The sequence below is a fragment of the Mesoplodon densirostris genome, chromosome 10 (assembly GCF_025265405.1).
Source record: "Mesoplodon densirostris isolate mMesDen1 chromosome 10, mMesDen1 primary haplotype, whole genome shotgun sequence".
NCBI classification, from domain to species: Eukaryota; Metazoa; Chordata; class Mammalia; order Artiodactyla; family Ziphiidae; genus Mesoplodon; species Mesoplodon densirostris.
In genome coordinates this window covers 74937354-74951495 of record NC_082670.1, presented here as the reverse complement: position 1 = coordinate 74951495, position 14142 = coordinate 74937354, and the positions used below count along the sequence as shown (strand labels likewise).

At 40.9% G+C, this 14142-nt stretch overlaps 1 protein-coding gene across 1 annotated transcript in view; it reads left to right on the top strand.

Annotated features, from left to right (window-relative positions):
- Positions 1 to 14142, top strand: part of CHDH (choline dehydrogenase) — a 70342-nt gene that overhangs the window by 35729 nt on the left and 20471 nt on the right. Inside the window, exon 2 of the mRNA XM_060110551.1 lies at positions 12757 to 13515. Within this exon, the coding sequence (XP_059966534.1) occupies positions 12813 to 13515 (703 nt within the window). The 5' untranslated portion in view covers positions 12757 to 12812. The remainder of the gene's footprint in view (positions 1 to 12756; positions 13516 to 14142) is intronic.

The window sequence follows — 14142 nt, the reverse complement described above, 5'->3', positions numbered from 1 at the left end:
TTATGCCTCCTGCTTTGTTTTCTTTCCTCAGGATTGCTTTGGCAATTTGGGGTCTTTTATTGTTCCACATAAATTTTTGGATGATTTGTTCTATTTCTATGAAAAATGTCATGGGTAATTTGATAGGGATTGCATTAAATCTGTAGATTGCTTTGGGTAGTATTGCCATTTAAAAAATACTCTTCCACTCTCAGAGCATGGGATATCATTCCATTTCTTTGAATCCTCTTTTATTTCCTTTATTAATGTTTTATAATTCTCAGCATGTAAGTCTTTCACCTCCTTGGTCAGGTTTATTCCTAGGGCTTTTTTTTTGTTAGTTTTTTGTTGTGTTTTTTGGTGCTATTCTAAAAGTTATTTTTGTTTCCTATTCTATTCCTTTATTTATTTATTTTTAAATTCCTATATTCTTTTATTTATTTTTCTTGACATCTTTATTGGAGTATAATTGCTTTACAACGGTGTGTTAGTTTATGCTTTATAACAGTGAATCAGCTATACATATACATATATCCCCATATCTCCTCCCTTTTGTGTCTCTCTCCCACCCTCCCTATCCCACCCCTCTAGGTGATCACAAAGCACTGAGCTGATCTCCCTGTGCTATGCTGCTGCTTCCCACTAGCTATCAGTGTTACATTTGGTAGTGTATATATGTCCATGCCACTCTCTCACTTTGTCCCAGCTTACCCTTCCCCCTCCCCATGTCCTCAAGTCCATTCTCTATGTCTGTGTCTTTATTGCTGTTCTGCCCCTAGGTTCTTCAGAACCTTTTTTTTTTTTAGATTCCATATATATGTGTTAGCATACGGTATTTGTTTCTCTCTTTCTGACTTACTTCACTCTGTATGACAGTCTCAGGGTCCATCCACCTCACTACAAATAACTCACTTTCATTTCTTTTTATGGCTGAGTAATATTCCATTGTATATATATGCCACATCTTCTTTATCCATTCATCTGTTGCTGGACACTTAGGTGGATTCCATGTCCTGGTTATTGTAAATAGAGCTGCAATGAACATTGTGATGCATGACTCTTTTTGAATTATGGTTTTCTCAGGGTATATGCCCAGTAGTGGGATTGCTGGGTCATATGGTATTTTCTACTTTTAGTTTTCTAAGGAAACTCCATACTGTTCTCCATAGTGGCTGTATCAATTTACATTCCCACCAACAGAGCAAGAGGGTTCCCTTTTCTCCACACCCTCTCCAGCATTTATTGTTTGTAGATATTTTGATGATGGCCATTCTGACTGGTGTGAGGTGATACCTAATTTTAGTTTTGATTTGCATTTCTCTAATGATTAGTGATGTTGAGCATCCTTTCATGTGTTTGTTGATAACCTGTATATCTTCTTTGAAGAAATGTCTATTTAGGTCTTCTGCCTATTTTTGTATTTTGTTTGTTTTTGATATTGAGCTGCATGAGCTGCTTGTAAATTTTGGAGATTAATCCTTTGTCAGTTGCTTCATTTGAAAATATTTTCTCCCATTCTGAGGGTTGTCTTTTCATCTTGATTATGGTTTCTTTTGCTGTGCAAAAGCTCTTAAGTTTCATTAGGTCCCATTTGTTTATTTTTGTTTTTTTTTCCATTTCCCTAGGAGGTGAGTCAAAAAGATCTTGCTGTGATTTATGTCATAGAGTGTTCTTCCTGTGTTTTCCTCTAAGAGTTTTATACTGTATGGCCTTACATTTAGGTCTTTAATCCATTTTGAATTTATTTTGTGTATGGTGTTAGGGAGTGTTCTAATTTCAATCTTTTACATGTAGCTGTCCAGTTGTCCCAGCACAACTTATCGAAGAGGCTGTCTTTTCTCCATTGTATATTCTTGCCTCCTTTATTGAAAATAAGGTGACCATATGTGCGTGGGTAGGTTTATTCCTAGGTATTTTATTCTTTTTGTTGCAGTGGTAAATGGGAGTGTTTCCTTAATTTCTCTTTCAGATTTTTCACCATTAGTGTATAGGAATGCAAGAGATTTCTGTGCATTGATTTTGTATCCTGCTACTTTACTGAATTCATTGATTAGCTCTAGTAGTTTTCTGGTAGCATCTTTAGGTTTCTCTATTTATAGTGTCATGTCATCTGCAAACAGTGACAGTTTTACTTCTTCTTTTCTAATTTGGATTCCTTTTATATCTTTTTCTCCTCTGATTGCTGTGGCTAAAACTTCCAAAACTATGTTGAATAATAGTGGTGAGAGTGGACAATCTTGTCTTGTTCCTCATCGTAGAGGAAATGGTTTCAATTTTTCACCCTTGAGAATGATGTTGGCTGTGGGTTTGTCATATATGGCCTTTATTATGTTGATGTTAAGTTCACTCTATGCCTCTTTTCTGGAGGGTTTTTATCATAAATGGGTGTTGAAGTTTGTCAAAAGATTTTCCTTCATCTGTTGAGATGATCATATGGTTTTTCTCCTTCAGTTTGTTAATATGGTGTATCACATTGATTGATTTGCATATATTGAAGGATCCTTGCATTCCTGGGATAAACCCCACTTGATCATGGTGTATGATCCTTTTAATGTGTTGTTGGATTCTGTTTGCTATTATTTTGTTGAGGATATTTGCATCTATGTTCATCAGTGATATTGGCCTGCAGTTTTCTTTCTTTGTGACATCTTTGTCTGGTTTTGGTATCAGGGTGATAGTGACCTCGTAGAATGAGTTTGAGAGTGTTCCTACCTCTGCTATATTTTGGAAGAGTTTGAGAAGGATGGGTGTTAACTCTTCTCTAAATGTTTGATAGAATTTGCCTGTGAAGCCATCTGGTCCTGGGCTTTTGTTTGTTGGAAGATTTTTAATCACAGTTTCAATTTCAGTGCTTGTGACTTGTCTGTTGATATTTTCTATTTATTCCTGGTTCAGTCTCGGAAGGTTGTGCTTTTCTAAGAATTTGTCCATTTCTTCTAGGTTGTCCATTTTATTGGTATATAGTTGCTTGTAGTAATGTCTCATGATCCTTTTTATTTCTGAAGTGTCAGTTGTTACTTCTCCTTTTTCTTTTCTAATTCTATTGATTTGAGTCTTGTCCCTTTTTTTCTTTATGAGTCTGGCTAATGGTTTATCAATTTTGTTTTATCTTCCTCAAAGAACCAGCTTTTAGTTTTATTGATATTTGCTATTGTTTCCTTCATTTGTTTTTCATTTATTTCTGCTCTGATCTTTATGATTTCGTTCCTTCCTCTAACTTTAGGGGTTTTTTGTTCTTCTTTCTCTAATTGCTTTCGGTGTAAGGTTAGGTTGTTTATTTGAGATGTTTCTTGTTTCCTGAGGTAGATTTGTATTGCTATAAACTTCCCTCTTAGAACTGCTTTTGGTGCATCCCATAGGTTTTGGGTCATCATGTTTTCATTGTCATTTGTTTCTAGCTGTTTTTTGATTTCCTCTTTGATTTCTTCAGTGATCTCTTGGTTATATAGTAGTGTATTGTTTAGTTTTCATGTGTTTGTATTTTTTACAGTTTTTTTCCTGTAATTGGTATCTAGTGTCATAGCGTTGTGGTAGGAAAAGATGCCTGATATGATTTCAATTTTCTTAAATATACCAAGGCTTGCTTTATGACCCAAGATATGATCTATTCTGCAGAATGTTCCATGGGCACTTGTGAAGAAAGTGTAATCTGCTTTTTTTTGGATGGAATGTCCTATAAGTATCAATTAAGTGCATCTTGTTTAAGGTATCATTTAAAGCCTCTGTTTCCTTATTTATTTACATTTTGGATGATCTGTCCATTGGTGACAGTGGGGTGTTAAAGTCTCCTACTATGATTGTGTTACTGTCGATTTCCCCTTTCATGGCTGTTACCATTTGCCTAATGTATTGAGGTGCTCCTATGTTGGGTGCATAAATTTTTACAATTGTTATATCTTCTTGGATTGATCCCTTGATCATTATGTAGTGTCCTTCTTTGTCTCTTGTAATAGTCTTTATTTTAAAGTCTATTTTTTCTGATATGAGAATTGCTACTCCAGATTTCTTTTGATTTCCATTTGCATGGAATATCTTTTTTCATCCCCTCACTTTCTTTCTTTTTTTTTTTTAGCATGATCGTAACCATCTTTAATGGTTTTAACGGAACTGTACAGTTCAGTGACATTAAGTATGTTTGTATTGCTGTGAAGTGGATCTCCAGAAGTTCATCATCATGCGAATCCAAAACTATACCCATTCCACATCAGCTCCCCCTGCCCCCTGCCCCAGCTCCTGGCACCCACCATTCTACTCTCTATCTCTATGAATTTGACTACTCTAGGAATGCATATAAGCAGAATCATACACTATTTGTCTTTTTGTGACTGACTTATTTCATTTAGCAAAACGTCCTCAAGGCTCATCCACTTTGTAGCACGCAACAGGATTCCCTTCCCCTTTTTTAAGGCTGCATAATATTCCATTATACATAGAACCGTAGTTTATTTATCCATTCACCTGTCGATAGGCGTTTGTGTTGCTTCTACCTCGTGGCTACTGTGAGTGCTGCTGCAGTGCACAGATCACTTTGAGGTCCTGCTTTCTGTTCTTTTGGATGCAATCCCAGAAGGGCATTGCTGGTGTCTCATTTAGTTGCCTTGCAGACAAAGCAACTCAAACTGGTGTCATCCACAAGGAAATGTATAGGCTCCTGCAAGTCTAGAGGTTGGGCAGGCTCTTAACCCACACTCAGTCACGTGACAGTTCTGAACCAATCACTGTGGCCCAGGGAGAGCCATGCACCCATTGGCTGCAGCTAGAAGGCACAGACCAATGACCAGCAAGGAGGATTGGCTCACCAAGTTTGACTGGGCGGTCAGGGGCCATCTCCCAGGAAACCTGGATGCAGAGGAAATCTGACCTGGTCCCCTAAAGTCAAGCACGGGTTAGGAGCACAGAACAGAGCCGGTGACCTCGGGCCACTTATCCATTTTTTTTTTTTCTGATATGAGAATTGCTACTCCAGATTTCTTTTGATTTCCATTTGCATGGCATATCTTTTTTCATCCCCTCACTTTCAATCTGTATGTTTCCCTAAGTTTGAAGTGGGTTTCTTGTAGACAGCATATGTATGGGTCTCATTTTTGTATCCATTCAGCCAGTCTATGTCTTTTGGTTGGAGCATTTAATCCATTTACCTTTAAGGTAGTTATCAATATGTACGTTCCTATTACCATTTTGTTAATTGTTTCGGGTTTGTTATTGTAGGTCTTTTCCTTCTCTTCTGTTTCCTGCCTAGAGAAGCTCCTTTAGCATTTGTTGTAGAGCTGGTTTGTTGGTGCTGATTTCTATTAGTTTTTGCTTGTCTGTAAAGGTTTTAATTTCTCCGTCGAATCTGAATGAAATCCTTGCTGTGTAGAGTAATATTGGTTTTAGCTTTTTTCCTTTCATCACTTTAAACATATCCTGCCACTCCCTTCTGGCTTGCAGAGTTTCTGCTGAAAGATCAGCTGGTAACCTTATGGGGATTCCCTTGTATGTTATTTGTTGTTTTTCCCTTCCTGATTTTACTATATTTTTTGTATTTAATTTTTGATAGTTTGATTAATATTTGTCTTGGCATGTTTCTCTTTGGATTTATCCTATATGGGACTCTCTGCACTTCCTGGACTTGATTGACTATTTCCTTCCCCATATTAGGGAAGTTTTCTATTATAATCTCTTCAAATATTTTCTCAGTCCCTTTCTTTTTCTCTTCTTCTGGGACCCCTATTATTTGAATGTTGGTGCATTTAATATTGTCCCAGATGTCTCTGAGACTGTTCTCAATTCTTTTCATTCTTTTTTCTTTGTTCTGTTCTGTGGTAATTATTTCCACTATTTTATCTTCCACGTCAGTTATCCATTCTTTTGCCTCAGTTATTCTGCTATTGATTCCTTCTAGAGAATTTTAAATTTCATTTATTGTGTTGTTCATCATTGTTTGTTTGCTCTTTAGTTCTTCTAGGTCCTAAAAGTTTTTTTTTTTTTTTTTACATTCCCTTTCTGATATTTCATTGTTAGTGTAAAGAAATGTGGGGAGGGGAGGGATAGTTTGGGAGTGTGGGATTGGCATTTACACACTGCTATATTTAAAATAGATAACCAACAAGGATCTACTATTTTAAAAAATGCAAACAATTTCTCAATATTAATCTTGTATCCTTCTACTTTGCTGAATTCATTTATTAGATCTCGTAGTTTTTGTTGAAGTTCTTAGGGTTTTCTATATCTGGTATCATGTCGTCTGCATATAGTGTCAGTTTTACCTCTTCCTCTCCAATTTGAATACGTTTTATTTACTTTTTTCTTTTCTGATTGCTGTGGCTAGGACTTCCAATACTATGTTGAATAGAAGTGGTGAGAGTGGGCATCCTTGTCTTGTTCCAGATTTTAGCAGGAAGGGTTTCAGCTTTTCACCACTGAGTATTATATTGGCTGTGGGTTTGTCAGAAATGGCTTTTATTATGTTGAAATATGTTCTCTCTGTACCTACTTTGGTAACAGTTTTTATCATGACTGGCTGTTGAATCTTGTCAAATGCTTTGCTGCATTTATTGAGATGGTCATGTGGTTTTTGAATTTTCTTTTGTTTATGTGGTGTATTACATTGATTGATTTGCATATGTTGAACCACTCTTTTGAACTTGGGATGAATCCCACTTCATTGTGGTGTATGACCTTTCTTATGTGTTGTTGGATTTGGTTTGCTAATATTTTGTTGAGGATTTTTACATCTATATTCATCAAAGATATTGATCTGTAATTTTCTTTTTTGGTGGTATCTGTCTCTGGTCTTGGTATCAGGGTGATGGTGGCTTAATAGAATGTCTTTGGGAGTATACCCTGCTGTTGAATCTTTTGGAAGAGTTTGAGAAGGATCACTATAAGTTCTTCTTTGTATGTTTGGTAGAATTTGCCTGTGAAGCCATCTGGGCCTGGACTTTTGCTCATAGGAAGTTGTTTTGTTTTGTTTTTTGTTTGTTTTTACAGATTCTATTTCATTTCTAGTGATCAGTCTGTTCAAATTAACTATTTTTTCTTGATTTAATTTTGGTGGGCTGTATGTTTCTAGAAAGTTGTCCATTTCTTCTTGGTTGTCAAATGTGTTGTCATATAATTGTTCATAGTATTCTCATGGTTTTTTTTTTTTATTAAAAAAAATTTTTTTGGCCACACCATGCATCTTGCAGGATCTTAATTCCCCAACCAGGGATCAAACTTGGGCCCACAGCAGTGAAAGTGCGAAGTCCTAATCACTGGACTGCCAGGGAATTCCCTCTCTTATGGGTTTTTTTTTTTTCTTGTATTTCTGCCGTATCAGTTGAGATTTCTCCTTTTTCATTTCTTATTTTGTTTATTTGGGTTCTCTCTCTTTTCTTCTGGTGAGCCTGACCAGAGGTTTGTCAATTTTGTTTACCCTTTCAAAGAACCAGCTCTTGATTTTATTGATTTTTTCTTTTTTTTATCTCTATTTTATTTATTTCCTTCTGCATCTTTATTATTTCCTTCCTTTTGCTGACTTTAGGTTTTGTTTGTTCTTTTTCTAATTCTTTTAGGTGGTATGTTAGGTTGTTTATTTGAGATTTTTCTTATTTTTTAAGGAAGGCCTGTATCACTATGAACTTCTCTCTAAGAACTGCTTTTGCTGCCTCCCATAAATTTTGTATGATTGTCTTTTCATTGTCGTTTGTCTCAAGGTATTTTTAAATTTCCTTTTTGATTTCCTTGTTGACCCATTGGTTTTTTAGTAACATGGTGTTTGGTCTCCATGAAATTATTTTTTTCTCATTTCTTTTCCTGTGGTTGATTTCTAGTTTCATGTTGTTGTGGTCAGAGAAGATGCTTGAAATAATTTCTATACTCTTTAATTTGCTGAGATTAGTTGTGTGCCCTAGTAAGTGGTCAATCCTAGAGACTGTCCCATGTGCAGTTGAAAAATATGTGGGGTTTTTTTTGATGTAATATCCTGAAAATATCAATTAAATCTGTTCTATTGTATCATTTAGGATCTCTGTTGCCTTACTGATTTTCTGTCTAGGAGATCTGTCCACTGATGTGAGTGGGGTGTTAAAGTCTCTTACTTCATTCCGTTTCTCCCTTTATGTCTGTTAGTATTTGTTTTATGTATTTGGGTGCTCCTATATTGGGTGCATATATGTTGACAAGTGTAAAATCCTCTTCTTGTATTGATCCTTTTACCATTATATAGTGTCCTTCTTTATCTTTCTCTATGGCCTTTGTTTTAAAATCTATTTTGTCTGATATGAGTATCGCAACTCTCGCTTTCTTGTCACTTCCGTTTGCATGAAATATCATTTTCCATCCCCTCACTTTGAATCTATGTGTGTCCTTTGCCGAAAGGTGGGTCTCTTGCAGGCAGCATATTGTAGGCTCTTGTTTTTTTAATCCAGTCTGCCACTCACGTCTTTTGATTGGAGGGTTCAGTCCATTAACATTTAAGGTAATTATTGATATGTATGTATGTACTGCCATTTTAAATCTTGTTTTCCAGTTGACTCTATGTTTCTTTTTTGTTCCTTTTTCTTTTTGTGGTTTGATGATTGCCTTTTATTTTATACTTGTGTTCTCTTCTTTCTGTTTTTTGTGAATCTATTGTATGTTTTTGATTTGTGGTTGCCCTGTTTTTCAAGTATGTTAACCCCTTCCTATATCTTCTTGCTTTAGACTTATAGTCATATAGGTTCAAACACATTCTTAAAAAAAAAACAAAACTGCATTTTCTTACTCTCCTTCCCCACATTTTATGATTTTGATGTCCTTTTTTACATTTTCATGTTTATCCTTTTGCTGTTCTTTGTCATCGCTTTCACAAATAGGTTTTTGTTTTTTTTCTTTTTGATCTGTATACTGGCTAATTTAAGTGATTTACTTTCCAATTGTGATTTCCTCCTTTATATATCTTCTTGCTTCTTTTCTATCTAAAGAAGACCTTTCAATATTTCTTTTAGGTTAGGTTTAGTATTGCTGTATTCTTTTAGTTTTTGCTTGTCTGAAAAATTCTTTATTTCTTCTCCTATTCTAAATGATAATCTTGCTGGGTAGAGTATTCTAGATTGCAGATTTTTCTCTTCTAAGGCTTTGAAAATATTTTGCCACTCCCTCTGGCCTGCAGTGTTTCTGTAGGGAAATCAGCTGATAGCCTTATGGGGTTTCCCTTGTAATTAACTCTTTGTTTTTCTCTTGCTGCCTTTAGAATCCTCTCTTTATCTTTAACTTTTGCCATTTTTATTATCATATGTCTTGGTGGAGGTCTGTTTGGGTTCATCTTGTTTGGGACCCTCTGTGCTTCCTGTACCTGGATATCTGTTTCCTTCTTTAGGTTTGGGAAGTTTTCAGCCATAATTTTTTCATATACATTTTCAATCCCCTTTTCTCTGTCTTCTCCTTCTTCAATCCCTATTATGTGTAGATTGGCATGCTTTATGTTATCTTATATTGCTTTCATTTTTTTTCATTTGGCTTTCTGTTTGCTGTTTTGATTGGATAATTTCCATTATTCTGTCTTCCAGATCATTTATTCTTTCTTCTGCATTATGCATTCTGCTATTCATTGCCTTTAGCTCAGCTTTCATCTTAGCAAATGACTTTTCTAATTTTTCTTGGCTTCTCCTTATAGTTTCTAGTTCCTTTTTTACAGTAATCTGCATTTCTCTTGATAGCCTTTCTTAATTTCTTCAGTATTTTCATTTTCACCTCCTTTTTTTTAACATCTTTATTGGAGTATAATTGCTTTACAATGTTGTGTTAGTTCACCTCTTTTTTGAATTTGAATAGACTGAAGAGGTCTGTTTCATTGTTTGTTCCTTCAGGGGAATTCTCTTGGTCTTTTAACTGGGAGTGGTTCCTCTGCTTCTTCATTTTGCTTATATTTCTCTTACTCTGTGATTTTAGGAGAAACAGTTATCTACTGTGGTCTTGGAGGGCTATTTATATGCGGGAGCATCCCTATGTAGCATTTGTGGGTTTACTATTTTTTTGGTGTGAGGGTTGTTTTTGGTTTGGATGCTTGCTGTCTGTTTCCTCAGTGTGTGCTAGCCATTATCCCCTTGACAGGGGGTGTGCAGGTGTGTGGCCCACGCCGGCTCCCGGGAAGGCAGGGGCAGTGTTTGGTGCCCGGTCAAGGGACCCTCAGTGGCAGCAACGGTCCATGCCCGCCTCTGGAGTCCAAGGTGGCAACGGTGGCTCACACCTGCCCTCAGAGTTCTGGTAGGCGGTGCCCTACATGGAGAAAGAAGCTCCTATGGCGGCCCTGCCCCTCTCTTTGCACGCCACCCAACAGTGGCGCCTTGCCTCTCTGGCGGGCCCAGGCTTCTTCCCATACTCCCTCGGTTGTGGTGAGCACACCCTGGCCCCCTCCGGCTGTCTTGACACAGCCAATCCCAGTCCTCTCCCTGGTCTGACCCCCGAAGCCCAAGCCTCAGCCCTCAGTCCCTGCCGCCAGTGAGGGGACTTAGCAGTGTGCAGAAACATTTCCTTTTTCACAGCTCCCTCCTGGGGGCACAGGTCCTGCCCCCAATTCCTTTCTCTCTCTCTTTTTTCTTTTGTCCTACTCACTGATGTGGAGATTTTCTTGCTCTTTTGGAAGCCTGAGGTCTTTTGCAAGCATTCAATAGGTATTCTGTGAGAATCGTTCCACATGTAGATGTATTTTTGATGTATTTGCGGGAGAAGGTGAGCTTCCTGTCCTACTCCCCCACCATCTAGATCCGATCCTGTATTGTAAATTTTCTGATGAGAAGTTTGCAGCCACTCTTAAATTTATTCCTCTGTACATATGTTTTTTTGGGGGGCGGGCAGCTGCTTTGATGATTTTTTTCTGGGGTTTCCACAGTTTGACCGTGATGTACCTAGATGTGTTTCTCTTTGTATTGATCTTGTTGGGGATGCTCTAAGCTTCTTGAATCTATGGTGTTTTTGTCTTGCATTAATATTGGGAAAGTCTTAGCACTTATCTCTTCAGATAGCTTTTCTCCCCTGTTCTTTCTCTGTCCTTCTCTGCCTCTCTCTCCCCTTCTCCCTCTGCTCCTCCTCTCTCCCCCTCTTCTTTTTTCCCTTTATCCCTTTCCTACTTCTGGGTCTCCAGTTATCTATACTTTAGACAGTTTGATATCATCCCATACTCTCAGTTGCTCTTTTCTCTCTCTCTCCCTCTTTCACTCCTTCTTCTCTTTTTATTTCCCTTTGGATAATTTTTATTAACCTAATGTTCGGTTTCACTTATTCTTTTCTCTGCTATGTCCAGTCAAGTTATTCATTTCTGGTAATTAAAAATTTTTTTTTTATTTTTAGCAGTTCTGTTTGTGCCTTTTTTAATAGTTGCCAACTTTTTTGCTGAAATTGCCTGTCTGTTCAACATGTCCACCTTTTGAACTAAATCTTTTAAGATGTTAAACTTGGTTATTTTAAAGTCTTTGTTTGATAGTTCTAACATCTGGATGGGTCCCCTCGGTTTGGTTCTGTTAACTACTTTTCTCTTTATAATGAGTCATTTCTTTTTCTTATTTCTGTGTCTATTAATTTTTTTATTGAATGCCTGACCTTGTGTGTACCAGGATAGTAGGGACTGAGGTAAGTAGCGTTTATGCCTAGAAAAGGGCATGCCTTTTATTCTATCAGGTCGTTAGTGTGGAGTGTTGAGTCAACCCAGTTGGGAGTTGTGCCGTGGGCTGCTGCTGCCTTGTGCTAGCACGAGGCCTGGAGCGCTGGAAGGTTCTCAGAATTCCTGCTTCAGATTTAGCTTTTAGGAGGCCTTGCTGCCTCTTTCTCCTGTGCCTGCAGGAATGGGGGTGGGGGGGGGTGGAACCTTTCTCTCCACTCTCACCTCTTAGTCTGCCTCCAGTGATAGGCTGCTTCTGTTACTTGATATAGGCTCGTGGAAGGGGTCGAGGAATTTATCAGGGTTTTCCTGAGGTTTTCCAGTTCTCCTGTTGCAGCCTCAGTCTTGGGTGGGCCTTGTGTGCCTGAACCCTCATGGGACTTTCTCAGAGGTTCCTGTGTCAGTGGAGGTCTTGATGGGATATCTCGGCTCTTTTCCACCTCTGTGCACTGAGCATGTTGGGATTAATACGAACATTGTTGGGAAAGGATCCTCCACAAGTTATTGGTGTTTGTTAAAACTCCAGCACTCAACAGAGTGATCTTGAAAGATTGTAGCTCTGACCCCATCCCCTGCTGAAAAGCCCTCTTGTGTACTCTGGGGCTAATGCCTCTCAAATTAGGTCAAAGGCTTTGAGCTCTTTAGTCTCCAGCCTCTCACCCTGACCTTCCTTTGGTTATTTATATAAGTCTTATCTGTCTCCCTAGTCCCAGACCATCAGTTTTGAGAGCAGATGTCTTGTTTTCTGAGTATTGCTAGAGAGGAAATGGTGCCTGGCACGTGGTAGGGACTCAGCAACTGTCTTACTGTCTTGAACAGATGAGGAGTGAGGGTAAACCTGGAAAGCCCCTGCTTTCCAGCAGGTAGACTCCTGCCCGGCCTCCAGGTTCATGCACAGATGTCACAGGGAAGCCTTTCTGGGGAGCTCCCCACTCCAGTGCCCCCGGCCCTGAGCCTGTCGGTCCATATGCACAGACCCCACGGGGCTGATATCCCTGCTTGTGCTTCCGTTCGTTCCTCCTGGTTCCCCAGGGCAGTGACGTGCCAGCCAGACCTGCCCCACCCAGCGCCTGGCAGGCACCTAGCGGGCCTGCAGGGGACCTTTGCTGCCCTAGCTTTGGGCTGATTCTGCAGTGTATGCTGAGTTAAACTTTTCAAAACCTCTTTTTCTGTTTTAGGGAAAGTGAATCGTCACATTCCCCTCCGTGGAAGTAAGAGGACTTGGGCTGGAAGCATGTGGTGCATCCTTCGAGGCTGGAGGCGAGGGAGCCTCGGCCCATGGGGAGCCCTGGGGCAGCACGGGCCCCGGGGCATCCGTGCTCTGGCCAGCGAGCGCCCCCGGATTGGGGGTGAGTACAGCCACGTGGTGGTGGGTGCGGGCTCCGCTGGCTGCGTGCTGGCCAGCCGGCTCACGGAGGACCCCGACAAGCGAGTGCTGCTGCTGGAGGCCGGGCCCAAAGATGTGTACGCGGGGAGCAAGCGGCTCCTGTGGAAGATCCACATGCCCGCAGCCCTTGTGGCCAACCTGTGCGATGACAGGTACAACTGGTGCTACCACACGGAGCCGCAGCCGGGCCTGGATGGCCGCGTGCTGTACTGGCCACGCGGCCGGGTCTGGGGCGGCTCGTCGTCGCTCAATGCCATGGTCTACGTCCGCGGGCACGCCGAGGACTACGAGCGCTGGCAGCGGGAGGGCGCGGCGGGCTGGGACTACGCACACTGCCTGCCCTACTTCCGCAAGGCGCAGGCACACGAGCTGGGCGCCGGGAGGTACCGTGGCGGCGACGGTCCCCTGCGGGTGTCCCGGGGCAAGAGCGGCCACCCGCTGCACCGCGCATTCCTGGAGGCGGCGCAGGAGGCCGGCTACCCCCTCACCGAGGACATGAACGGCTTCCAGCAAGAGGGCTTCGGCTGGATGGATATGACCATCCACGAAGGTAGCGCCAGGCCTCCGATTCCCCATCTCCCAGGTTCCTCCTCTAAAAACGAAACGCTGCTCTATCAGAGTCCCGACCCTCCTGCCCCCACCTGTCATGGTCAGTAAGTGTGGACAGACTGGGGCTGGTTTCAGGTGGAGGGGATGTGACAGATTACACTGGCGACAGGCCACAGAATACCATTCAAAGCCAATGAGAAGTGACTCGGAGATGGTGACCCCTTGGGCATCCTCTGGTCCCTGTTGGTGTGGAATGAAGAGGCAGCTCTCCGGCCACACAGCCCCAAGTTTTAAAGCCTTACAGATGGGCGTACTGAGGCACAGAGCAGTGACGGGCCTTGCAGCAGGGCGGAGGCAAGGCCCGGGTGGACCCAGGGCTCTCATTATCAGCCGCTCCTGGTCTCTGTCGTCCTGTCAAGGGTGAGGGATGTTTTCCCACCTGCATCCAGGGGCCCCAGGTAGATGTGGATGTCAGTTGGACAGGGTATTTTGTTTTCAGCCTTCCTTTGAAGGCAGAGCTTGCACAGTCAGGGGAAGGGAAATTCCCTCTTTCTGCAGTCCTTCCCCACCTCCCCCTGCACGATAGGCGCCTAGGGAACAGGCTGGGGCTGTGACTGATCTCCTTGCT